Source organism: Chaetodon trifascialis, chromosome 9 (genome assembly GCF_039877785.1).
Source record: "Chaetodon trifascialis isolate fChaTrf1 chromosome 9, fChaTrf1.hap1, whole genome shotgun sequence".
NCBI lineage: Eukaryota > Metazoa > Chordata > Actinopteri > Chaetodontiformes > Chaetodontidae > Chaetodon > Chaetodon trifascialis.
In genome coordinates, this window is record NC_092064.1 from 24,223,551 (window position 1) to 24,248,460 (window position 24,910).

Sequence of the window (24,910 nt, forward strand, 5' to 3'; positions counted from 1 at the left end):
CTCCAAGACAAATACAGGATATTTATTCAGGAATGCCTCGTGGGCATACGGTAGGCGGGGATGTTGTAGCTGTCAGAGCGGCCTCTCTCCCCCTTGCCCTCCCTCTTTAGTTATGACATTGCCCCTCTCTTCTCTGCCTCTTGCCTTTTTGCTGAAAAGAGGAGGGACTGTCTGAGTAATCCAATACCTGCCCAATTCTTGAATGTTACTGTAACTTGCTGAACTGCCCTGACAAGTGCAGGGGTTAAAACACATTAGCAGACCGAGGCTGACGGCTCTGGCTGCATCTCTGCACGACCAAGGGAAAGTTTTTAAGGAAGGAAAAGGAAGAGAAATATTAAACACTACACTTCAGAAAGAAAGAAGGGGAAAACCTGGCACAGCTTCAAATGACTCTTTTGGAAGAATGATAGAAGTAGCTGTGGGCTCCCCGCCATCCAACATGTCTTTAGAGGAGAGTGCTGTGAGAGACATGGCTGAGAGTGAGACGGATTGCTCTGAGGGACGGGATGAGGTTGTCTTGGGGTGCATTGCCAGCTTACCTCTGGATCCATTCCCACCCAGGGACTTCAGAGGGAAGTTTAAAAAGATGCGCCATAAGAAGAGGCCCACCATTCTTGAAAGTAGGTACTGCTTTGACTCTCTGAAGCTGTGGTGAGCACCTCAAGATTTTTAATCTGAATTTTGGAGAAATGTGGTATTTCTGCTGCTGCTACATCGCTGTGAAATGCCTCACCTGCCCACTGTATTTATCATCGTTACCCAGGAATCTAGTGTCTTGTTGAGAATGAGTCAGGCTGTGGGAGAGTACAACAACACAATTTTTGATATTATGTTGTAGAACTGACCTCACTTTCCAACATTTCTGTACTCCTCATGTCTTCAGCGAAACGAGCACAGAGGAAACAGTAATGATTCGAAATAAACTGAGATATTTAAGGTCAGAATATGTGAGCAGAAAAGAGGAGAAGCTGAATAAAGTAGGGGCGCCAGGGGCAGGGAGTAAGAGTAAGAGGGAGTCAAGTGTTTGAGCTTGATAACCACAAAGATGGCTGAGCTGGACAGACATACCTCACATTCCTAACCTTCATCAGAGCCCGATAATGCTTTTAATAAGTGCTTAATGTGTCAGAGCCTTCACCCACTGAAAGCCTAATTAAGCAAAATGTTTTGCCATCTGATTTATTTGTCTTTTACACACGTTGCCAATAAGCTGCCAATAAACAGAACTGCAAACCTGAAGATTCGGAGAGTATTACTGAAGCGGTTTCCTCCATAAGCAGCAACACTGATCCTATCCAGGCTGCCAGCAGACTGTCAGTGCTTTACATCTAAATGTTTGGCAGCAGTTATGCCAGCAAGTTTTAAGATATCCAGATAAGGTGTTATACCGTAAACACCGTATCTAAGTTTCTTCAGAGTGGCATTAGGTCTGATTGCTTCATGATATCCTCTCCTGGCTGTTATGATGAGCTGTGATACAAGCATCCAGTTGTCTTTTCTGGCGTGTTCGTTGCATATTCTTCTGATCTGCTTTGACAGTTTTGACACCTGTAAAAGTACAGTCTGCTTTGGGCTCCCTCGAGCAGTCACCTCAGATCTCTGTGAGAGACAGGTCCATTAGACAAGTTTTTATCGCTGCCTCTCTAAAGTTTGGGCTGTCAGGACGGGAGCAACCTGTAAACCTCACTGTCGAGTCCGTGCCTCATGTAAACTGTCTATGCAAGTTTTACAGCGTTGATGCAAAACAAGTTTATCCTCCGCCTGAAAGTACACATAGCTTCAGCTGCATGAGGGTGTTATGATTTTAGAGTTTCATTTTCATATTTTGGTCTCATAAATGAAACCAACAGTGTGGTTGGTGTCTCAATCGCTCTGCCTTTATTTTGGCTTTTTCGTGTTTAGCAGCCTTTTTCTACAATTCTACAATTATTCAACATGGGAATTACATAACTGCTTACCCTTCAGAGGGCCTCTTACGAGGCAAGTCAGGCTGACTAGATTACAACTGGTGGATAACTCAGGAAAGCAAACGAAGTGTTTGGGCTGATCTCTGCTTGTTATCAAGTGTTTTGCTGTGACCATAATAGCCCAAGCAATTGCCCATAATTAGTCAAATTTGCTCTGACTCGACTATTGCATAGTCCTTATCGCTGCTTGTTGTTAATGTGACGACTTAATGGTTACTCTAGGGTGAGGAGAGGTTTGCTGATAGGGCAAAGATACTGCCAACATCTGAAGATTTACGAAACAAAAATATCGACGCAAAAACAGAAGAGGCTATTAAGTTCATGAGGCAGCTGTGCCTTCACTCTCTTCATTTTATTATGTAGGTATGTTAAAAGACACCGTAGATGAGCTAAACGATAATACAAAGGAAATATGGACATGTGTGAATAGTAGCAATATGAGTGCAAGATTTTCAGCAAATACATCATCACCACGTGAAGTGTGATGAGTGCTGCTTTCTTAAATCACAGTATCAGTAGCAACCTCGCAGCCACATAGTGCTTCTTCAGTGTCCGCCTTCATTGTTTATTGCTCTGTCACACTATTAAACGCTAACTGATGCACTAAAGAACAATCTGCGATGGCGTGACGGGATGAGTGAATATGTTGGAAATGCAACCCTCACAAATGATGGCACAAGTCACAAGAGCACTTTTGTTCAAGGTGGCTTATTTGGTGGTGCCAAAATGAAAAGCCGCTGCTGTGGTGGGAAGGAGAGTGGGATTATACACAAACATGCTGTCAAAACAGAAATGTCCTGTACAGACACCAGATTTGCACCAGAGGTCGCATTAACCAACTATTTGCCGTAATTGGCTGAATTTTTTTAGCAACGAAAAAATCTGAAGACTGGTCGTCATTTTGACGACCAGTCTTCAGAACGCTGAAGGCCATCTATCGTACTGTTGGTACATGATATATCGTCTGTCCACTTGGTGGCACGTTTGTACATTGATTAGCTGTAGTCTCGTCTTCTCTTTGCTCTCATGTGAACTCTAAAACGATTAAGCGATTTTCAAAATAGTAGGTGATAAATTTTCTTGTGATCGATTAATCAATTAATCAACTAATCGTTGCAGCTCTGTACATAGCCCAGCTATCGCAATGCGTCACAACAGCTGAGTGTCCAAAGTTTCTTTAGAAAGCCCAATAATTATGATGCGGTTGATGATGATGATGGCAAGATGAGGCAAGGGGATTGATGCATTTGGGGATGAAAGATAAGCGAGTAATACTGATAAGTACCGATATACTCATACCAGCAAGCGACAGCTGATGTTACGCTGTGACTAAGTGGCATCCAAGGAGGTCGAGAGAGGTTCAGTAGCAGCAGGAGTTCATTGTAAAAGTAATTGTCTAATTCTGTAAAGTTGCATCGGCTGGAGGTATCTGCCTGCATAGGCAAAATGGCCATGGTGTTTTAGCGCCCCCTGGTGTCACTGTGGAAAAAGCATCCTTCATTTGCTTCATATGTGCTGCTGACATGAAAAGTGAGTTTCTGCGTAATGTGTTAGTTTGTTCTGGTCATTGCATTTAACTGTGATCAAGTTGTCTTTGAAATTCAAATGCTGTTAAATAGAATAAAAAATGACGAGAAACAACCTCTGATCAGCACAGCAGCAGCCGGGCGGTGCTGTCTTGGACATTGTCGGGATACCTGTGTTTACCAAACACTGCAACCAGTGATGGCGTCTCCATCACAGAGTGTATTATGTAATGAAGGTCAAGTGGCTGTCGCTTGATGGACAGACAGAGTTCTGATAGGATTACACTAAGAGCGCTGAGAGGCAGTAGAGCAAGGGGGATTGGAGCATGTGTTTTATAGTCCATATGGTTGACGACATGCATCTGCTTTTACATTGTGAAATGCTGCGAATATTGGATTTAATTGTCACATTTCCAGGAAAAGCAGCAGGATAAAAAGGAGGGAATTCTGCTGGTTTGGCAACACATTGATCAACCCCTCAGGTTCTGTTATTTGAGGCTTAGAGGCTGAAAATTCAAATATCAAAGTATTTAAGTGTAAATGTGTTTTACATCTTCTGCAGGATTTAAGAGATGACAAACGATAATAGTCTTAAAACTATTGCACAAGTCATTTAATCGATTAATATAAAAAAGTAGATGAGTAGAAATGCAATTTTCATTTTAAAATTTAAAATTTGGACTGTTTTTCAGCCAAAATAAGCAAGTTGAATATGTTACTTCCCCTAATGATAATGATAAGAAAATGTGTAAAAACAAATAAGGATAGCACAATATTTGACTCGCTTTGACTAGCTTTTTATTTGACAGCTGTTTAAAGTGCATTTAAGAAATAAAAGGGTTAAAAGCCAACAGTCAGCCCCTGCTCCCATGCAGATCCCTTGTGTGCAGTTAATCCCGTCTGCTTGCTGATCACTTTAGTGTCTTCCTCTTTCCAGTGCTCGCCCAGATGTTCCCTGTAATGTGTCATACTTCCCGCGTTCTCCATCTCCTCCGTCAGTGGTGGCGACCTGTCAGATGCTCCCAGTCACGCTGAAAGACGCACAAGCCCGGCGCTGTCATCATTATCAGGCCCCGCACGCAGACAAACAGTAGTTATTATTAACTGCACTCTGCTAAGAGGATTGCTTCCTGCACTCTCAGCCTCCGCGCAGTTATTTAAAGGGAGCTTGCATTGCCGCCCACTGCCTGCCACAGCTTTAGAGAGAGAGAGAGAGAGAGAGAGATGTTAAGAGAGTGTGAAGAGAGAGAGCGAGAGGGCTGACAGCCAAGGACAGGACACAAGAGGAGGAGTAAAGCAGTGCTAGTGTGTTTTCTCAGGGTCTTTTCAGCACAGCATTGTGTGCGTCACAGAGAGGTGACAGCAGGCGCTACCTGCTGGTCCCAGCTCAGCTGCTGCTGCTGCTGCTGCTGCTACTGGAGGGAAACACAAGTACAGGGGGGACACTCAACAGGAAGCTGCAGCCATGGCCAGCCAGCAGGACTCAGGCTTCTTTGAAATCAGCATCAAGTCTTTGCTGAAATCGTGGAGCGGCAGTGAGTAGCATTTTGTCCCTTGTTGTTGTGGGGTTTTTTTTGTGCTCAGCTGACAGAGCTGACTGACTGGCTGCAGCTCTGCTGGGAGCCTGACTTTACAGCCTTGTTGTCCTGTTGTGGTCCGTGATGAGGATGGGCTGTTGCTTGCTGTAGATTGAGCTGAGTGTGATTTCATTGTTCAGTCAGTTTCTGCAAACTTGGAAGCATCATACTTCTAGCAACACACTCAAAAAGGCTTTCAGTTGTCTCATAGCAACAGCCAGGGACACAGGCAGACAGTACTGTGGTACAGCTAACATTACGCTGATTAAACTGTGCACCATAAGTTCTGCTGATGGTGATTCAGCATCTCTGCTTCTGTTTAAATTCTAGCCTTATTTGAGTGTAGTCTGTGAGTCTCTGGCGGAGTCTAAGTAGCTCTTATTAAGTGCGAGGACACCGTAATAGGATTAGAGAAGGTTCAGCTCGGTTGCATATTCTGTCCAGAGCTCACAGCTCCACTGCCTCCATCGTGCCCATGAGGATGAGATAGGATGCTTTTCAGCATCTGATCATGGCATAATTCTGTTTTATGTAAGATATGAGAGAGGTGGATCTTAAAGATGGACTCCTTTTGGATTGAAACAAACTGAGAAGTGGAAAAATAGGCAGCAGCCAAACCAGGAAATGGCACCTTAGTCAGTGAAACACTTGCAGCATAGGTTCCCAATTACAATTTTGTACAGTAACTAAAGCCTTAAAATCTAAAGTGAGTAATGCTGGCAAGTCAGCTGCACCTCTCAGGTAGCGTGCAAGCTTGTATATATCTGCTGAACCTGAATGTAAAGGGATATCATAGAACATGCTGTCCCTGTCTACACACACAACATTTAGCCATCTCCTGATGATGTTGCATAATCCTCAGAGTGGGTCACTTTGCTGATAAAGGCACAGGCACTCATTGTATTGTATCAGCAAATGCAACAGCTATGCAGTTAACATTTTCATTAAATATGTGATCTCCTAATCTCATCTCTCTGCTCCCATTTACACGAGCTGTTATGTAATGAATCACTAGAGCAGCAGAGACAGTGTAGTTCATGAAAACTGTTCTAGGAAGAGCGGGATTCCTGACACATTTGCTGTTGATTCACAAAATAGTTCATCAGCATTTAAGTTTTGAGTATAGAAGAATTGATAGCGTGCCCGGAACCAGCAGTACGGTTCCCAGATCAGACGCGGTTTGTGCCGTGACCGCAAGGTAAACAAAGTCAAGGCCCTTTAGACACTGACTCTCTCATAAATTAGTGTGTCCAGCTTAAATAAAACAGTGACAACCAGCAGCACAGAACTAGCATTGTGCAGCAGCGGCGTCAGGTCTGGTGTTCAAACAGCCTGAAGGCCGGTCCACCATCAGCCAATCAGAGCAGGAGCTGGGCTGCCGTGAGCCGAGCACAGTGGTGCTCTTCTGAGAATCTGGGCTGTCAAACATGTTGTTCGGTTCAGTTGCCATTTATTTCTTTGTTATGGAATGCATTTTCAGTTTGATAATCCGTGTCACATTTGACCAATTGTTTGAATAATTCTCCATCAGTGTTTGAGCTTTGTGCAGTGCAGTACTCTAAAGCTAAAACTAGTATTTCAACAATGAATAAAACTGCAGCTGTACATGGTCGAATCCCTTCCATTTAGCAGGAAGAGACAGATGCAGGCGTTTTAACTGGGACTTATATAAATGGCCTGAAACACTCACGCAGCAGGCAGCCGTTTTCAGAATGATGTCCGCTTGCTTCAACAGGGCTGATGGTCAATATTTTGAGACCAGCGTTTTAATCTGCTTTTCACAGACGTCTGTAATCACTCTCACACTCTCTCACTCTCTTCACTCTGCAAAATTTTTGTGAACTTGCGATAATGTAAAAGTATAAGGATGTTGTTGCTCCAGCTGTTGCCTCCTCTTTGATAAATAATTCAGCCAAAACAGCTTCAACTCCAGACTGAATTCCAGGAGATTTGCAGCAATTATTGTGGAAATGTTACCGGGTTTTATTTTTCTTGTATGAAGCCATAAGCTCTAGTGATTTACTCAGTTTCATTTTATCATGGAAATATAGTCAGTGTGGCACATCTGGCTGTTAACAGAGACTCTGGTTGTTTCCTTTGACCTAAAACTTTATGATCTAAAGCAGCAGGTAAAGTTTTCCCACTTATTACGTCACATGACGCAAACTTCTTTATTAACACCCACCTTTAGTGGAGCGCTTCGGAACAGTGCTCCTTTATTCCCAGCCTGGAAGAATGTTATAAATACTGTGCAGCGGTGGAGGAGAGGTTTATATAGTAACTTTTTGCTATTTCGAAGCCTCTATTACCCACTACTCTGTCGCAGAAATGCAGAGTCAATGTTTCTCACAGCGGCTGGACAAAGTGCTCCCAAAGGTCTATGTTGACATTGGAATTTCTGGTCCAGTTAACGAGGTCAGTGGTATCTAAATATCCACCCACTCTGTTCACAGACGGCTGCTAAAGTGGTTGTTTACTTAGTGGTCTCTGTGGATGCATATAGGCAGCTGCATTCTTTGTGCGTGTGCGCGCATGTGTGTGTGTGTGGAAAACAGACACTTGTTAGTCTGTTTGCATTGTCCTCCAGGGCGCACCACCATGCTCAGGGTGTTTCCAGCATGGCGATGATGTAATGCACACTGTGTCCGAGCTCCTTGTTTGCAGAGTCACATGTCACGTCTGAGTCTTCACGCAGCACCCGAAGCAACAGAAAGGGCTTGATGTGCACACTGGTGGCTTTCTCCACCTCTCATCTCCAGTTTCTGTCTGGAGAATTTGCATAGTTTTTGTTGAATGTTTGTATGATTATATGTCTTTGCATCCAGTCTTTCTGCTGCTGGGAAGTTGCCTAAAAGTCAGATATTTTACTGATTGACCTGTAGTGTTTGAAAAAGCCCTTAATTCTTTAAAAACTTGCTTGAAGTGAACTGTGCAGAAGCAGTGCCTCAACAAGAATGGTGTTTACACTCGGGCGGTCTGTGTCTCGTGCTTTAGGATCACAGAGGTGGAGGAAAGGGGAGGGCTGCTCTGTCAGTATAGTGTGTACCCCGGGATAAATATAGTCACAACTATGCCACCATAGCATGTTGGACCTCATCACTGTGCTGTGCCTCAGCTAAAAATTCCTGCCTGACCTTCACTCTTGGACGGCACCGGTTGGTCACAAGGGTAGAGGAAGCCATAGCAGAAGCAGCTCAGAGAGAGAGAGAGAGAGAGAGAGAGAGAGATCTAGAGACTGCGTGGTCTCCCGTACCAAACACTACTCCCACTTTTTAAAACACACCCGCCGTTGGCTCTGTGTGCCATGGAAACTATGCCCAGCAGGACAGAGCCAGCTGACACACAAGACATGGACGTTGGTGGATTTTACTAGCAAGCATTTGTCTTGATTCAGGACAACCCTGGATACCGTACCCTCCTTCCCCACTATGGACGGGACGGCTGTGTGCTGGAGTAAGGCCAGCGTCATCAGCTTCATCAAGGGCCTGGGTAGGTGCTGAGTTGCCACGAGTGAGGGGAGCATGTTCTGAAAGCCACACCAGGCTGGGCATTCCTTGTCAGATATCCAAACGCTTCATGTCCTGTAAGTGTCTGGAGAAGAGGAGCTGTTTGCTGGTGCCACAGTGTTTCTCCAGCGTCTTTGTCGGAGCTGTGTACTCTTAATGTACAGCCTGTAAACAATATCATAGCCTCTCTTTTTCTGCACTGCACAACATTCATTTGTGTGCATTTGTTTGCTGTTTCCTTCCACTTCCTATAAAGGCGTAATAGTGTGGAGTAAAGCAGTTTAGGCAATTAATTAGAGCTGCCTTATCCTCACCACCTTTGATCTGCAAGAAAATTGCTGTTTCTGCTTTTGATTCCGCTTTTGGCCAACCACAGTCATTAAACCAAATTATCATCTGATCCTCTGTATTTAATACATGCTGTAGGTTTTTTTCTTGTCACAACTTGACTACGAGAACATAAATTACTTAAATTAAACATGATTTCACATAGTGGTCTGAGAGAAATTGCTCAGTATGACAGTTGCATCTTGCACAAATATGTAGCATGACTGAGGTGTTTTTATATGCTGGGTTTTCTAACAATAAGCTCGACTGTTTTTTAACAAGAATTTTAAACTCTTTGGTCATTTTGATCCAGAATTTAGTAGCAAAGAAACCAAAACTCATGCTGAACATGAAGTCTGGTGTTTGATATGTGATGCTGACAGATGTATAGTGCAGACTGTAGAGTACTTCACCGCAGTCATATTTAATACATGCACACACACACACACACACACACACACACACACACACACACACACACACAAACACACACTTTACACTGTCAGAATGCAGTAGAAAATACGTGAGGCAGCAAGTCTTTTCTGTCCTTCCCAAACACTTCAGATTTATGGCAGTTCGTGAGGTGGAAGCGCAGTAAAGGTTGTAGACTTTCAGGCCAAATATAAATTTCACAGTTGTAATGAGATGTTTGTATGCTGTTCTTTACTATATTTAGAACTTTTGTGTGTGGAGGCAGCAGAGTGTAACACTGAGGTAAATTTTAACTTGAGTGTTAGTTTGTAGGGTTTCATGGCCTATGCCAAGACATCCATAATTAAACGTGGGCCACACCATAACACTGGCTGAAGGATGGTCACATGCACAAATTTTTGCTTCCCTCAAAGGGCAATGACACCCGCGGTACAAAATGAAAACACCAGCTGCTGGCCGTGGTGTTTTAATTTCCATATGCGCTCTGTTCACTCTAGGAAAGAGAGCAGACTTGGGGCAAGCCGGTGCCCTTTGGACAGTCTCCCTCAGGAATGCTCAACATGTTGGGAACTTTATGTCCATGTTTGGAAACTTCTCAGTAATACTCTATTTGGTGATCTCTCTTTGTAAACAGATCTGTGGCTGATCCTGTCCCGCACATTTGCGCTTGAATTGCTAATGTTTCCCATCTCGTGCGTTTTGTGTCTTTTCTGCAGCCTCGCCTGTGGGGAACGGATACAGTAAACCCCCCATCCCTCCAGTCTGCTGTCCTCAGGGAGAGAAGGGTCCCCCGGCCATGATGCCCATCAGCGTCGACCCGGAGAGCAAGCCGGGCGAGTACGTCCTCAAGAGCCTGTTCGCCAATTTCACCACCGTGTCAGAGCGAAAGATCCGCATCATCATGGCTGAGCCGCTGGTGAGTCCGCATTAAAGATGTGTGGAGATTGTTATGTGTATTTTGCTTCAGATGCTGAGACAAAATCAGGAACTTGGCTGTCGGCATTGTCAGGGGAAGTGAGGTCATGACATTGGGCCTCTTAACTATTTCTAGCTTGTAAAGCCTTCATACAAAGCCATGTCTACTGTGCAGAAGTGCATGCAACCAACCATCGAAGTTGTATGAAGTTAAGTCAAAGCTTGAATGATTTTGCTTCATCTGATTAAAAAATCAGCTGTATTACATTTTTTCTTGTTGCTGCCCTGTTAATCATCTCGTGACCCCTCTTGGGTGTCCCGACCCCCAGGTTGTGAACCACTATAACAGGGTCAGACAGGAAGCCTCATGGATAGGTCTACAACAGCTGGTTAGACAGTAATGACTTACAAACAGTGGTGGAGGAAGAATTTAGAGTCTTTGCTGAAGTAAAAGTACCAATACAACATTTTATAATTACTCCAGTACAAATAAAAGTAATCAAAATCCCTCTTAAGTTAAAGTGTAATAAGTCTTGTTAGAAAAATGCATTTAAAGTGAAGTCAAATGGTATTAAGTGGAAATGCTTAATGTACTTTAAAATTATGGCTACGTATGTACAGTATATGCTGCTGTGTTTTCTGTGACAACAGGCAGCGTGACTCCTGCCAATGAAGCCCTTAACAGTTTACGCTTTGCAGTGATATATTACTGTCAAGGCCGTGGGCACGCAGCTGAGTCTCTCACACACAGAGGCGGGGACGTTAACTACCTTGTCATGTTTAATTGCTGTCAGCTGAAGACCTGATAGTTTTGTGTGAAGCAGCAGCCTCATCAGAACAAAGACGGCAGCAGCCTGTGGACAAAATGTGGAATTTTTAGCCAGCTTCATAGTGCATTCTTCAGTGTTTACAAGCCTCAGCTGAGTTTGGCACTTGAAATGTAATGCTATAATAAGCCCTGAGAGAAGATATACGCATGTCCTCTTTAATGCTGTGTGATTTATGTGAGATATCCTGTATACATTACATACACTGTATACTTTAATATCAGCCTATTGCGCTATTGTTTACCTGTTAGGGCTGCAACTAACATTTATTTTCATTACTGATTGACTAATTTGCTGTTTTTTTTGTTTTGTTTTGTTTTTTTGATTATTCAACCAATCATTTAGTCCACAGAATGAAAAATATCTTTAAATGTCTTCTTTTGGTTGACCGAGTGTCCAAACCCCCCAAATATTCAGTTTAAAAGGATATATGACAAAAAAAGCAGCAAATTTTGTCTTTGGCGAGGCTGTAATCAGAAAATTAGTAATAATTATTGTGCTCGTTGCAGAAAAGACAGTAATTAAATTTAAAACCCAATTCTCAACATTTATTATCGCCTGTAACAGTGTGTTAACCTGGCTTAGTGTTCCTTGCACCTGAACCAACTGGATGGTCAAACGTAAAGGATGTAAACATCTGTGTCGTGTTTATGTTCTAAGCTAAGCTGCTTCTTGAGTGTTGGTGAGGACGGCTGAACGTGAGCAACCACAGATGGATACAGTCTGACCGGCAGCCCCTGGCTTAACAGCTTATCAGTGGATGGAGGCATTTTGGCTTTTAAGAAGTTGAAGGGAAAAGGGGCCTGGACAAGAGCCACAGTGTATGCAAGCTGTATGCCAGATATTTTGATTAGGAATGCACTTCAGGCTTGAATATTAATCAGTGAACAGTAACCTGATTTCTTCTCTCTATTGTGGCGGGGTATGTCTTTATATTGTGAGTTAAGATGAGCTTTCTGGAAGATGAGATGAAGCAGAAAGCTGCCAATATGATCTTTGGGAGTGTTTCTGTCCAGTGGAGGTTGAAGCTGAGTAGAGTCAACAGCAGCTGTCGTAAATAATTCTGTGGACAGACAGTCAGGCAGACGGGGAAGAGCCACTGTGTGTTAATGTGGGCACCACTCACCACCTGCTCCGAGGACCACATTAATATCTTACAAGTGAAAGTCAGCTAAAAATGACCAGCTGATCCGCATTACCGAGCAGAGCCTCAGACTCCAGCTGGAATACATTTAGCAGTAATCACAATATCTTTTGCTTTATGTCTTCACACGAATAGTTAAACCTTTACGTTGAAAGCAGCCAGCTGAGGTGGTTCAGGATAGGATGCCTCCTGGGAGCCTTCCTTTGGAGGTTTTCCAAGCGCATCCAACTGGGAGGAAAACCCGGGGTACACCCAGAACTCACTGGAGGGATTAGAAAATGGATCTTAACTGGTCTGGGAGCACCTCGGGATCCCCAAGGAGGAGCTGGAAAACTGGCTGGAATACCCTGCTTAGCTTGCCATGACACACTGTGGAAGAAAATGGATGTATTGATGGAGTTAACCTGTTGTTATACCCAGGCTGAGGTGGAGGTGCAGCATGAAAATGAGTCTCCTGAGAACCACCTGCAACATTACAGCCCTCGTAATAATTACTTCTCACCAAGACAAATATCTTCCCTAAACCTTAGAACAACTAGAGAAACCAGACTGTAGGGATGGTACAATACTATCATTACATTTTACATTAATTGGATAAGTAATGACTTCAATTTACAGTAATTTCATTTGGTTGCACACGTCCGATTTAATGCCATGCTACTGTTGGCTGCTATGGACAGGCAGTCTCCAGTTTTAGGGACTGTGCTTTAAAGGAAGCTGTTAGTCATCGGCCTCGGTCTGCAGGGAAGTGTTAATTATCAAAGTGTGCAACCCCTCGTTTCAGTCTAACTACCTCTAGTGAACTGTGGGGAGGATGTGTCTCTGTTTTTCCTCTCAGTGGAGAACTGAGTCATTTGTTTAATCTCTGGTGCGTACGTATTGGCATACAGCCGCCCCTCCTGCCCTTCGCATCCTTCAGGTGAATGTGTTTAACTGAACCCATTGTGTTTTGTGATCTGTAGTCAGGATTAATCAGTCAAATCCGGAAGAAAGTGTTAAAAGTCTTTACTCGAAGGGTGACTAAATATGCTTTAAATCTGTATCAACCTGCAATAAAGGGCAGTAAAATGCTTCAAAGCTCCACAGTGCAGGAGGCTTGCTGTCACTGTAGCATAAATGGGCTCTTCAGGTGCAACTATTTGTCCAAAAACTAAAAGGTCCAACAGAGCGTTCGGCTTAGCTGGCAATCCAGCTGCAACAGAAGGAGAGAGAGCAAACGTAACCATCGGCCCACGCCATGTCAATGTCAGGCCCATCAGACAGTTACTGTAGCTATTTTGGATTAATCATCAAGTAAGTGATGTGCTGTGATTTGCTGTCTGGCTAACGAGACAGCAGAGGGGCGTATCTGTCAGCGCCGAGAGCAAAAACGGTAAAGGACAGCAGATGCTTTGAGTTGTGCCAGGACAGATTAGGTGGTAATTGTGGGTTAAGTGTGGACATAAACACACTCTTATTACTGCTGTGTGTGTTTTAGGTGAATGGAGTGTCCGGCTGCTAAAGCTTAACAGCTATAATGAAGCCTTATATCTTAATTTTGATTTGTTAACATTTACTGGAAAATTACGAGGTAAGTGTTCCTGCGAGGTGTTTCATTTGCACACAAATGAAAGCAGATCGCACTTTATGAAGCCTGAATGTGCTTAATTAAAGCTATGTAGCCAATTCATGACACTTTCATTTACTGTTTCACACTGTGGCTCAGACCTTCATTAGTAGCAGAATATGATTCAAATTCTTTGAAAACATTTAAAAAATAAAGAGGCTTTTCCATGATGAGCTTCATTGTACATGGGCCATTTTTCTGTGATTATCCACTGAAGATTTACTGATCAGTACATGCATTCATTGAATCACTTAAAGATATCTTGAGGTCCAAAAAACAAATAGAAGCTAATGTTTTACTCAGCCATTACAATCCAGTTCAGCCTTCATTTACTAACAAATAGGATGTGCTGCTATGAACAGAAGTCAAGAAATCACCTGCAGGTCTTTTCTTAGAGCAAGAAAAGACTGTGCTCAGCCCAAGTCCCCCATGAAGGCCTTTATCTCAGATGATAGAAGACTGTAATAATGGGAGCTGTCACGAATGTCCCATCTCTAATATCTGACCCTGCTGCTCCTGCCTGGCGTCAGACTGATTGATGGCTCTCTCATTAGCTGGGCTGTAATGAGTCCCTGTTTCAAAAATACTCTGCGCACTCTTTTCCGACAGGGCGGACAGAGTTATGAGCTTCAGGGCAAACTTCAGAGAACTTTGCCAGTGCAGAATGTACAAAAGTTGTGAAATGACTTGCCTTCTTTTCTTTGTTTTCAGGAGAAGCCATTAACAAAGTCACTGCAGAGGGGCGAAGATCCTCAGTTTGACCAAGTAAGTGCTGTGAAATGCTGGTTACAGGGCCAGCTAGCTGAAGCTGAAACTGATGTAAAAGTAATGCATTGAGCTAATGTTTACTAAACCTACTGTAAGCATATCCCCATCTTGTGATTATAAGAGGACATTTAAAGGTTGTATTTTCAATCCCTGCATATTTTACATTATAACCTGCAGGCGATCACATAAAAGACAAACATTTAACTGTTCTACCAGCACCTAGGCCAGTCAGTCTTCAGCAGTGCTCTGGTACGATGCACTGTAACGAAAGGTGGGTGAAAGCCCTGCTCACATCCCAAAAAGGTCTTTCAGAGCCAGTCAAGGGCAGGAGTGTTTACCTTGAGAGCTGGCGCTGGCTCTGCTCTAGGTGTGTCCAGCAGGTCTGTGGCTCTGCAGAGAAGGCCCTTTCACAGCCACAGGGGTGTGTTTGTGCTGCTTGTGCGAGGCCATTCAGCAGCCACACAGAGCCAGGATTCTTCTCCAGCCTCGTGCTGAATGAAGGGCTCGCTGTGTTCCCCTGGCCCGACCAGACTCTCCTCCCTTCCTGTGTGCCCAGCCCATCCCACCCGTTCCTTCCTTTCCCTCTCCCTCCCCCAAGCCTGAGGGAGGCTGCCCCATGGGCACCTTGTCTCTGTGCATAGTCCCAGTGAGGACCAGCTGACCCTTCAGTCTCACCTCTCTCCCTTAATGTAGCTTAACTTGAAAGCCGCCTCATTTAGTTCTACTCTCTTTCAAATGTAGGAAATGTGATGAAATGTTAATGAATCCTCCTGCGCTGTCTCAATTCTTGTTTAAATTGCTGTGCAAATAAACAAAGGAAGCACTGATTGCTCTCTCTTACTTTGGTATGTAGCTACCAAACACAAACATGAACGATGTATGTCTTGTTCTTCCAGTTGATAAGCACCATGAGCTCTTTGGCTGAGTACTGTCTCCCCTCCATCCTGCGCACTTTGTTTGACTGGTACAAACGTCAAAACGGACTAGAGGAGGAGCTGCACGAATACCGACCCAGAGCCAACACCAAATCCAAAAAGTGAGCATCACTGAATTGATGTCTGCTTGTGTCATCTGCAGGAAATGTGAAAAACAAACAGTGCTGAAGCTCTCATGTGCTGTGTGATTGTAACAAACCTGTTGCTCCTGCTTTTTCTCTCTCTATCAGCGATGAGCAGCAGAGGGATTATCTACTTGAAAGGAGGGATTTGGCCATTGACTTCATCTTCTCTCTTGTGCTTATAGAAGTTTTGAAACAGGTGACCTGGCTTAACTCTTTAGTACACAAAAGCTCCTGAGTTTATCTCATTGTTTTGCGATATAAATCTCAAGTAAGTAGAGTTGTTATGATCTGCTGCTGCTGCTAAAAGAATGAGCTTATGATCGATGGTTTGTGAATATGTTGTTTTCCAGCACTCATTCTTACGTCTTCTGATTCTTAACTAGATGCCGCTCCACCCGGTCCTTGACAGCTTGGTCAATGAAGTCATTAACTTAGCCTTTAAGCACTTTAGATACAAAGAGGGGTAAGCTCTTGTCCTTTTAGAGCTCCATACCTTCTCTCTTTCACATTTCTCTGAGGTTTGTTTGACTTTGTTATATTTCCCGCAGGTATCATGGTCCTAACACTGGCAACATGCACACTGTAGCAGACCTCTATGCTGAAATCATAGGAGTACTAGCCCAGTCCAAGTAAGCACCGATATAATTGAATATTATTGTTTTTCTTTTTTTCTGTCTTCATTGGCTGTTAAATCTTCGTTCTCTGCTCTGTTGGGTTTTGGGATCGTGCCACATCGTAATGGTGTGTTACCGTTCCCAATGCCTTCCTGCAAAACATTTCCCGGTTCAAGAGACAGGAACATACTGTGGGGACGACACACTTTCGGACAGGTCCCCTTCACACCAAACTAGGACTGGAAATGGATGTCTGTTTGTTTGAAGTTTTCAGATCATTGCAGTAAGGAGCAAACCCTTAAAATAGAGATATGGTTGGTGAGCACACTGCATGCCTCCTTTCCAAAGTGCACTCTGCTTAATTTCCTGAAGGAGATGCTTCACTGAGAGGCTTTTTATAGCCATCTTTACTTTTCTCAGAGGTCAGAAAGAAAGAGGTCGAGAATATTGCTGTAAACTGAAACGATTCGGATGTAATTCATAGCTGGATTTGGAGTATCTTCAGAGAGATTGATGCTTTTTTAATTACCCTTAAATGTGGTTTCTTAGTCACTGTTTGTGTACTAATCCACATGACCAAGCTGCAGAAACAGCTATATTCAGTGGCTCCACTACCCTGCTAGCACCAGTGAAGAGGTTAAGAGATGCTCATATGAGCTCCCATGATGAATTATCTTCTATATTTAGACCAGCTGAAAAATCCCATCTCTGGTTCAATTTGGGCATGAGATCAGGTGCTAGTTGAGGAGTTCATCTCAGGGCACAGTTTTGAACTCTGTGTTTTGAGGACAAGACGAAGGGATGATTCTTTATTTTTGAGAGGCGTGCTCCCTGAATCTTGCCACTCTGTTCTCTCTGCGTCACGACTCCAAGTCGAGGTTCTTTTTTGTGGAAGTGCTGATTTGGGATTTGTCTGCCTGAGCTATGCAGGCCTATCTTTATTTAGAATCTCATTTTGTTTTTTTCTCTCTCGCTCTCTCAGGTTTCCTGCTGTGAAGAAGAAGTTTATGACTGAGCTGAAGGAGCTGCGGCAGAAAGAGCAAAGTCCATACGTAGTCCAGAGTACCATTAGCCTCATCATGGGGGTGAAGTTCTTCCGAATTAAGATGTATCCTGTCGAGGATTTTGAAGCCTCTTTTCAGTTCATGCAGGTACAACAGACTCCTTCGAATCGGTCCCAAATACTTAAGATGAACAGGCCACAGTATAAACAGATTCTGTGTTATAAGATACTCATTCACACTCTCCTTTTTTCGCTCATTTATTTGAATTATTTAGATATTTGTGTTTTAAAACTTGGCCCAGATATATCTGCCCATTGTGTGGAAATTGTAAAAAGCAGTCTTCAGGATTGTCAGGATTTGCTGCCCTTTGACCCTGATTTTGTTTCCTATTAGCTTTGGCATGCAGTTTGTGGATTGCACACAGTTTTGACCATACAATATCAAGTCTGTTTATCTCTTGGGTAAATCTTTTCACTCTCTACATGTATAGTAGATTTAAAGTGATAGAACTTTTGATTGCATGTGGAACCATTCACTCCTCTCGTCTGCAGGAATGTGCCCACTATTTCCTGGAAGTCAAGGACAAGGACATTAAGCATGCCCTGGCTGGTCTCTTTGTCGAGATTCTGGTTCCTGTTGCAGCAGTAAGTTTTTTTCCTTGATTACATTTTGCATGCATTGCACAATATTTTAATTGAAATAGGAAAAGAGAGAACTTGTGTTCGATGTTGTCCTAGGCCGTGAAGAATGAGGTGAACGTACCCTGCCTGAGGAACTTTGTGGACAGCTTGTATGACACAACCCTGGACTTGTCCTCTAGGAAGAAGCACTCGCTGGTTAGTTGCCCTGCAGAAAACAAACTGCCACTGATGGTTGGCCCTGTTTGTTTTCATACACCTCTGTTTTCACTCTGACACCCTCTGCTGCATGCTTAGACTGCCTGGATGCCTGTGGTTTCTGTGAATCCTCAGGCATTTCAAGGTCACTCTTGTGTAATGTTCTCTTACAACGTCATTGTCCACACTAGAAATAATTTATGAAGGGAGACAGGCTGCCTTTTCAGAGCATAAAAAACAAGCATGAAAGCAATGCAGTACACAGAAGCGTATGCAATGCCTCTAAAGTGTCTTCAAAAAAAGCATTCACCACAGCAGCTCACAGTGAAATGGAAAGACAACAACCCTCATGGAGCAGCGGTTTGCTCTTACAGAAGGTCTGCATTCCCCTGAGGCAGCGATTATGGCTCAAAGCCACATTTTATGAGCGATGCATCGTCAGCAAAAAGCATAACAGAGGCACGAAACCTCATTATGTCTTCAAAAGAACGCATCTTAAATTGCACTTATGCAGATATGGTTCAGAGATAATTTATAATTTCCCATTTTATCCACTCGAAGGACAACTTCAGGTTTTATATGTGTTCAATCTATTTAAGACACCGTGAAGCTGAGGGCTAAATGTTCTGTACACAGGCTTTTTACCCGCTGGTGACGTGTCTGCTGTGTGTCAGCCAGAAACAGTTCTTCCTCAACAGATGGCATGTCTTCCTCAACAACTGCCTCTCAAATCTGAAGGTAATGTAACTTGGACACCAGCAGCCTTTCATTGTCACTGCAGTGGTCTTTGTTTATGGCTGTGAAGTGTCTGATACGTAAAGGTTGCTCTAGTGTACACTGCTGTTACACAAAATATTTGTCATCGCTTCAGCTGTCAAACAGAGGCATGTTAATCTACGCTGTTATTTGCTATGTGATTATATGCAATACATCAGAGCAGAGTGTGATTACAGTAATCAGCTCAGTCATTTTGTTGTCATAATCATAACCTATTCACTTTTAAGCTGTTGCAAAGTGGCTCTGTCTCTGACTTTCTTTGATATTGTAATTTCATTGCAGAGTCGAGACCCTAAAATGGCTCGTGTTGCACTGGAGTCCCTGTACCGACTGTTGTGGGTCTACATGATCAGAATCAAGTGTGAGAGCAACACTGCAACGCAGGGGTAAATCTCTTGTTGCTCCTTGTGTAATGTGGTGAGCCAGCCAAAGAGGGAGATGTATGGATTGGATGTGAAATTGTTTTCCTCGGATGTTTGTTTGCAGTTGGCGAGAATGAGAATTTCTGTATTTTTACTGTCTTTTTACAGTGTTGTTACGTAGCAGTAAATCATTTTGAGGAGCCGATCAAGGTCATGGGCTGAATCACATTTGGTACTAAAATATTTATGAGAATATTTCAAACCAAACCATCTATCCTTACTGATTTTATTGCCATTTGGAGAAAGAGGAATGCTCTGGTTTTTATGTGCATGTACAGGAGAACAGGCCTTGGGTCAGTCCTACAACTTGCAGGCGTTATTATGAGCCTGAGCCACCATGAGAAGTCCCAGACTGCTCAGGCCAGACTTTTTAAACGTGTTAATTGGACCCAAAATAAACTTGTCCTAAAAATAACCCTCCTTTCAAGCAGTGGGAGTACTGTGCAAACATTTTAAAACAGTTTTCTTTGTAGCTTTACACAACTTTTTAAAACTTTAAATGCTTGTCAAAGGTATCCTCATAACGGTTTCTTTTCTCTGCGTCCGCAGTCGCCTCAACACCATCGTAACAACGCTTTTCCCCAAAGGATCCCGCAGTGTGGTCCCAAGAGACATGCCTCTCAATATCTTTGTCAAAATCATCCAGTTTATTGCACAGGTGAACACATGCGTTATACTGCACAATACAGAAATGACACAAGTTAAAAGCAATATATTGAAACTTTTAAGATAATATGCTGACATCCAATTAAAAACATTTTTTTCTTCTTTTGTCATCACAGGAAAGACTTGATTTTGCCATGAAAGAGATTATCTTTGACCTTCTTTGTGTTGGCAAACCCGCAAAAGCCTTTAGTCTTAATCCAGAGGTACGCAGTCAACATTCACTTATATGAAAATATGCCTATAATAGCCTACTGTTGCTAGGTAACTTCCTGTAACTGCTGATACTGTTTTTCTCTGTGTTTCAGTGTCAGTTTCCCGGCAGGGGTAATAATGCCATATGGGAAACTGAGAACAAACAGCTGAACTTTAAGTTTCTTTTCTGTGCAGAGAATGAATATTGGTCTGAGAGCATTCCTGGTCATAGCCGATAAACTGCAGCAGAAGGACGGCGAGCCTCCCATGCCTAACACTGGTTGCACTTTACCCTCTGGGCACACACTCCGAGTGAAGAAGACATACCTGAGCAAAACACTGACAGATGAAGAGGCCAAAGTTATCGGTGAGTGCGACGCATTGTGGTCTGGGATGTTAGAAATCACTCACTGAGCCGTGACGGCTTTAGCATCAAATTTGACATTTGCAACTTTTCCCTCTGTCATTTTCTCCAGGGATGTCCCAGTATTATTTTCATGTCAGGAAGGCTATTGACAACATCCTCAGACACCTGGACAAGGAGGTGGGACGCTGCATGATGATGACTAACGCTCAGATGTTGAACAAGGAGCCTGAGGACATGATCACGTAAGTGCACGCAGCGCCCTGTCATCCAAACTGCCAAAACATTTCAAGTTGGCAAAACTCCAGAGTGACTCAGTAGAGGAGTGTGAAATGTGGAAAGCAGTTTCTGCAGTTGAACTTTAAATCTGACATTTTCAGAGGTGAAAGGAAGCCCAAGATTGACTTGTTCAGGACGTGCGTCGCCGCCATTCCTCGCATGCTGCCTGACGGGATGTCAAAGTCAGAGCTCATAGACCTGCTCTCTCGGTGAGTCCCCTCTGTTGGACTAAAGTCCCTTTATAAGGTAGACAAAGCACTGGCTTCACACTCTGACTGTCTGACGAGATAATTAACTGGACAATCAAGTCTTATTAATGTTTGTTTGGAGGAACATACCAAGCAGGCTAAGAACCTGAATTTCCTGCTACCCCTGTTTGTGTGTCCAACCTAGCCTTTTATTATTTGCAGCAGACTATAATAATATTTTCTCAAGCTACAGTCTCGTATTAAAGTTTCATGATTGTTTTTCTGTGTTTGCAGACTCAGAATCAGGGACTATATTAAACCTAAAAAGCACTGTACAAACTCCTTGACTGATAAAAAATGCACTTTAAATCCATAAAGAGTGCCATAGTCTCAGCTCTCATCAGCACTTTTAATTCATTTTCTTATGTTTCACGGTTTAATTGGAAGCCTGACAGCTTATTTTAAGCAGCGGGCAGGTTCAAGGTGGTTGAATTACAGTAAACAAGTGCCTCAGTGGGGCTTATTTGTGCATGTCAGATTTGTATCATAGATGAGACTGGTTGGATTTTTTTGCGCTGTGAAAATTCTTCCTGCCAGGCTAAATTTATCTGCAGTGAAACCTAATCATTGGTAGAAGATAAGGGACTTAATTTTATTCCCATGACGACACCTGCTTCATTTGTTTTTCTTTGCCTTGTGTGTCAGATTGACGATCCATATGGATGACGAGCTGCGACTCATAGCCCAGAATTCCTTGCAGAGTCTGTTGGTGGATTTCTCCGACTGGCGTGACGACGTCCTGTTTGGATTCACTAACTTCCTGTTACGTGAGGTCCAAGACACTCACCAGGGACTGTTAGATACATCCCTCAAATTACTGCTGCAGCTGCTCACTCAGTGGAAACTAACCCTGGCTGCCTCAGGGAAGAGCAGTGACACAGCTAAAGTGCACACTGCTGAGGTACACACCTTTCTGCCAATTATACATATACATATTTTTGTGCCTCTAATTAGTGGAATAGCCCAATTACTGTTTATCTCATCAGTGTTTTGTTTTTGCTGTTTGCCCTTCTGATACTGCTAACACTACTGACAAATACCCGTTGTAGAAATAGAAATCTAATGTAACAAGGTGTTATTATGCCAGCTGTGGTCAGAGACATGGCCTTTGGTGGTCAGAGGTCAAAGTTCAAGGTCACTGTGACATCATAATGCTCTGCAGAAACACTTTTCTGGCCATTATTAAATGCCATAAAGCCTTCAAAGTCTGGACAGATGGGTGATCAGCTTTACTCATTAGCTTTTGTTTCATTTGGCGTCGCAGCTGCTGCAGACAAGCTCAAGTCTCAAGATACCTGCAGAGCGAGGTCCTCACTCCACCGTCCTGCATGCCGTGGAGGGACTGGCGCTCGTGCTGCTCTGCTCCTGTCAGCTGAGCACCCGTAGACTCGCCATCGCCATCCTCAAAGAGATACGAAGTCTCTTCATGACCATCGGACAGTCCGAGGTAAAACGAGGCAAAGTTAAACGCAGGTGACAGATTACGCTTTGATTTGAGTTTACAGACTGTTTTATGTCCCCTGCAGGATGATGACAAACCAATGATAGAGATTATGGACCAGCTCAGCCCTGTAATCCTGGAAAGTTTCGTCAACGTTGCCGTCTCTGACACAGTGAGTCGCTGGTAGCTTAACTCTGTGATTGTCTCAGGCAAGATGCTTCCATTAAAGATCAGGTGTCATTCAAACACGACAATTCAGTAAATCCTTGTTACGTTGACTGGAAGACAGAGGCTCAATTCCGTTATCTGACATGTGAAAACGAAATGAACAGCTGGAACAGAGCAGCTGTTGGCCTTTTCACTCTCATTTGTGTAATCATCAAGGTTTCATGGAAATTGTTGGGTCCCTGTAAATGGTATTACAAAGAGTACGGTCTAGACCTGCTCTGTATGGAAAGTAGCCTCAGACTCAGTAGACTTCTGCTATCTGTTACTGATAGACAGACTTCACTATCTGCTTTACACTAGTACAGATAAAACTTTCTTGACTTCATCACGATGCTGAGAATACAGAATGATTGAGAATGGGATAATACAGTAAATGTCCTTATTTGCATATTTAATTGCATCTAAATACACTATATTTGTCTTAATATCTGCCCTATTCACATTTAAATTAGTTTTAAGCATGAGGATGAATCGCGAAGAAACGTTGCTCATCTAATTCCCTCACGACCCCTGACCTTTGCCCCCCCCATGCCTCTTGCTTGTTTGCAGGCCGCCCTGCCATCTGGCCACCATGTGGACCTTCAGTGGCTGGTGGAGTGGAACGCTTTGCTTGTCAACAGTCATTATGACATTCGGAGCCCCTCACACGTGTGGATCTTTGCCCAGTCTGTGAAGGACCCCTGGGTGCTGTGCGTATACAGCCTCCTCCGACAGGACAACCTGCCCAAGCACTGCCCCACAGCTCTGAGCTACGCCTGGCCCTACGCCTTCACTCGAATGCAGATGCTCATGCCCCTGGTAGACCCAAAGTAAGTGCCTTCAAACACTACAGTGAGTTCAGGGGGAACTGTGAAACACTTTCTGTGCATCCCTATTTATATTTTGCTGTTTAAAGTATAGCCACCTGACACCAGTTCCTCATCCCCCTGTTAAAAACAGCTCAGATAAAAATAAGGATCTTTGTCTGATTCACCAGTAACCCAGTGTATGCGAAGAAGACCAGCACATCGGGCAGCGGGGACAGTTACGTAACCCTGTGGAGAAACTACCTGATCCTTTGCTTTGGGGTGGCCAAGCCCAGTATCATGAGCCCCGGCCATCTGAGAGCATCGACACCCGAGATCTCGGCCGCCACGCCTGACAGCGGCGTCAGCTACGATAACAAGGTAGCTGCCTCCTCGCCCCCTGGCCTTATTAATTCCCTCAGTGCTTTGTCTCTCCAGGATCAGGTGTTCATACGGAGCTTGTTGACATTCAAACTCGAAGCATCGAATAACACAGTGGCTGCCTTACATGAATGGACCAGGAAGCCGATAGTTTCTCAATTGTGCAGACACTTATCTCAATGCGGTCCCGTGTAATTAGTGGTGTGCAAGCAGCGTTGGAGGTTTATTTGTCTCACTGAACCACCTGTGTTTGATGTTTCAGGTTATTGGGAGCCCATCTGTGGCTTGGCTTCTGAAACAGTTGGTTCCACTGATGAGGGCAGAGAGCATCGAGCTGACAGAGTCATTAGTTCTGGGCTTTGGTCGCACCAATTCCCTTGTGTTCAGGTATATCAAAAAACTGTTTTAGCTGTTCTAATCAGGAGAATTTGCTTGGCTCTAACAAACCAATTTCACTTCAGATATCCTCTTAGAAGTGATGCCTTGTTCTCTTACATTTTTGCATGTTATTGACTCACTGGCTTTAAGATGGATAGCAGCACAGCATCATAATATTTTAGCTGCCGCTTATGGCCGTGGCTTTGTTTTTGTCTCTTTTAACAGGACGATCCCAGTCAAATGGAAGTTAGAGCACAATCCATTATTTCGTTAAAGTGCACGTTGACCTGTATTTGTGTGGATTTAAAGTGGAGATAAACAGGGGATTATAGCTGAGTGGTGCCTTGTTGCCATTTATGGCTGCATCTCAATTGTTCGCTAAAAATCAAACATTTTATTGCTCAAATCTTTTGTCCTTGAAAAAAAAACCCAACATAGTCTCACTGCAGTTTCATTTTGTCTGTTTAACTGATTGAATTTTAAAGCATTTTATGTTTAACCACATGACTTTTCACCATGTGCACACAGGGAACTTGTGGAAGAGCTACATCCCCTTATGAAAGAAGCATTAGAAAGAAGACCTGAGGTTGGTTGGTTGTATTTATGGCACACTACTCGAATCAAGCACGATATTTAC

At 43.5% G+C, this 24,910-nt stretch overlaps 1 protein-coding gene across 7 annotated transcripts in view; it reads left to right on the forward strand.

Annotated features, from left to right (window-relative positions):
• Positions 1–349: 349 nt before the first annotated feature.
• frya (furry homolog a (Drosophila)) overlaps positions 350–24,910 on the forward strand; it is a 45,943-nt gene continuing 21,382 nt past the window's right edge. For 4 of the 7 annotated variants that reach the window (XM_070969789.1, XM_070969793.1, XM_070969792.1 and 1 more), the window contains exons 1-24: positions 4,686–5,031; positions 10,055–10,254; positions 14,542–14,595; positions 15,495–15,634; positions 15,764–15,854; positions 16,042–16,121; positions 16,207–16,287; positions 17,255–17,423; positions 17,828–17,920; positions 18,014–18,112; positions 18,749–18,850; positions 19,172–19,275; positions 19,861–19,969; positions 20,094–20,180; positions 20,365–20,536; positions 20,646–20,778; positions 20,914–21,021; positions 21,706–21,961; positions 22,325–22,507; positions 22,587–22,673; positions 23,279–23,538; positions 23,706–23,895; positions 24,158–24,282; positions 24,802–24,859. In XM_070969789.1, coding sequence (XP_070825890.1) covers positions 4,962–5,031; positions 10,055–10,254; positions 14,542–14,595; positions 15,495–15,634; positions 15,764–15,854; positions 16,042–16,121; positions 16,207–16,287; positions 17,255–17,423; positions 17,828–17,920; positions 18,014–18,112; positions 18,749–18,850; positions 19,172–19,275; positions 19,861–19,969; positions 20,094–20,180; positions 20,365–20,536; positions 20,646–20,778; positions 20,914–21,021; positions 21,706–21,961; positions 22,325–22,507; positions 22,587–22,673; positions 23,279–23,538; positions 23,706–23,895; positions 24,158–24,282; positions 24,802–24,859 — 3,051 coding nt within the window. In that variant the 5' untranslated portion in view covers positions 4,686–4,961. Of the gene's footprint in view, positions 624–4,685; positions 5,032–8,377; positions 8,563–10,054; positions 10,255–14,541; positions 14,596–15,494; positions 15,635–15,763; positions 15,855–16,041; positions 16,122–16,206; positions 16,288–17,254; positions 17,424–17,827; positions 17,921–18,013; positions 18,113–18,748; positions 18,851–19,171; positions 19,276–19,860; positions 19,970–20,093; positions 20,181–20,364; positions 20,537–20,645; positions 20,779–20,913; positions 21,022–21,705; positions 21,962–22,324; positions 22,508–22,586; positions 22,674–23,278; positions 23,539–23,705; positions 23,896–24,157; positions 24,283–24,801; positions 24,860–24,910 lie in introns of those variants that run through there. The other 3 variants (XM_070969787.1, XM_070969786.1, XM_070969791.1) reach the window with 2 other exon arrangements.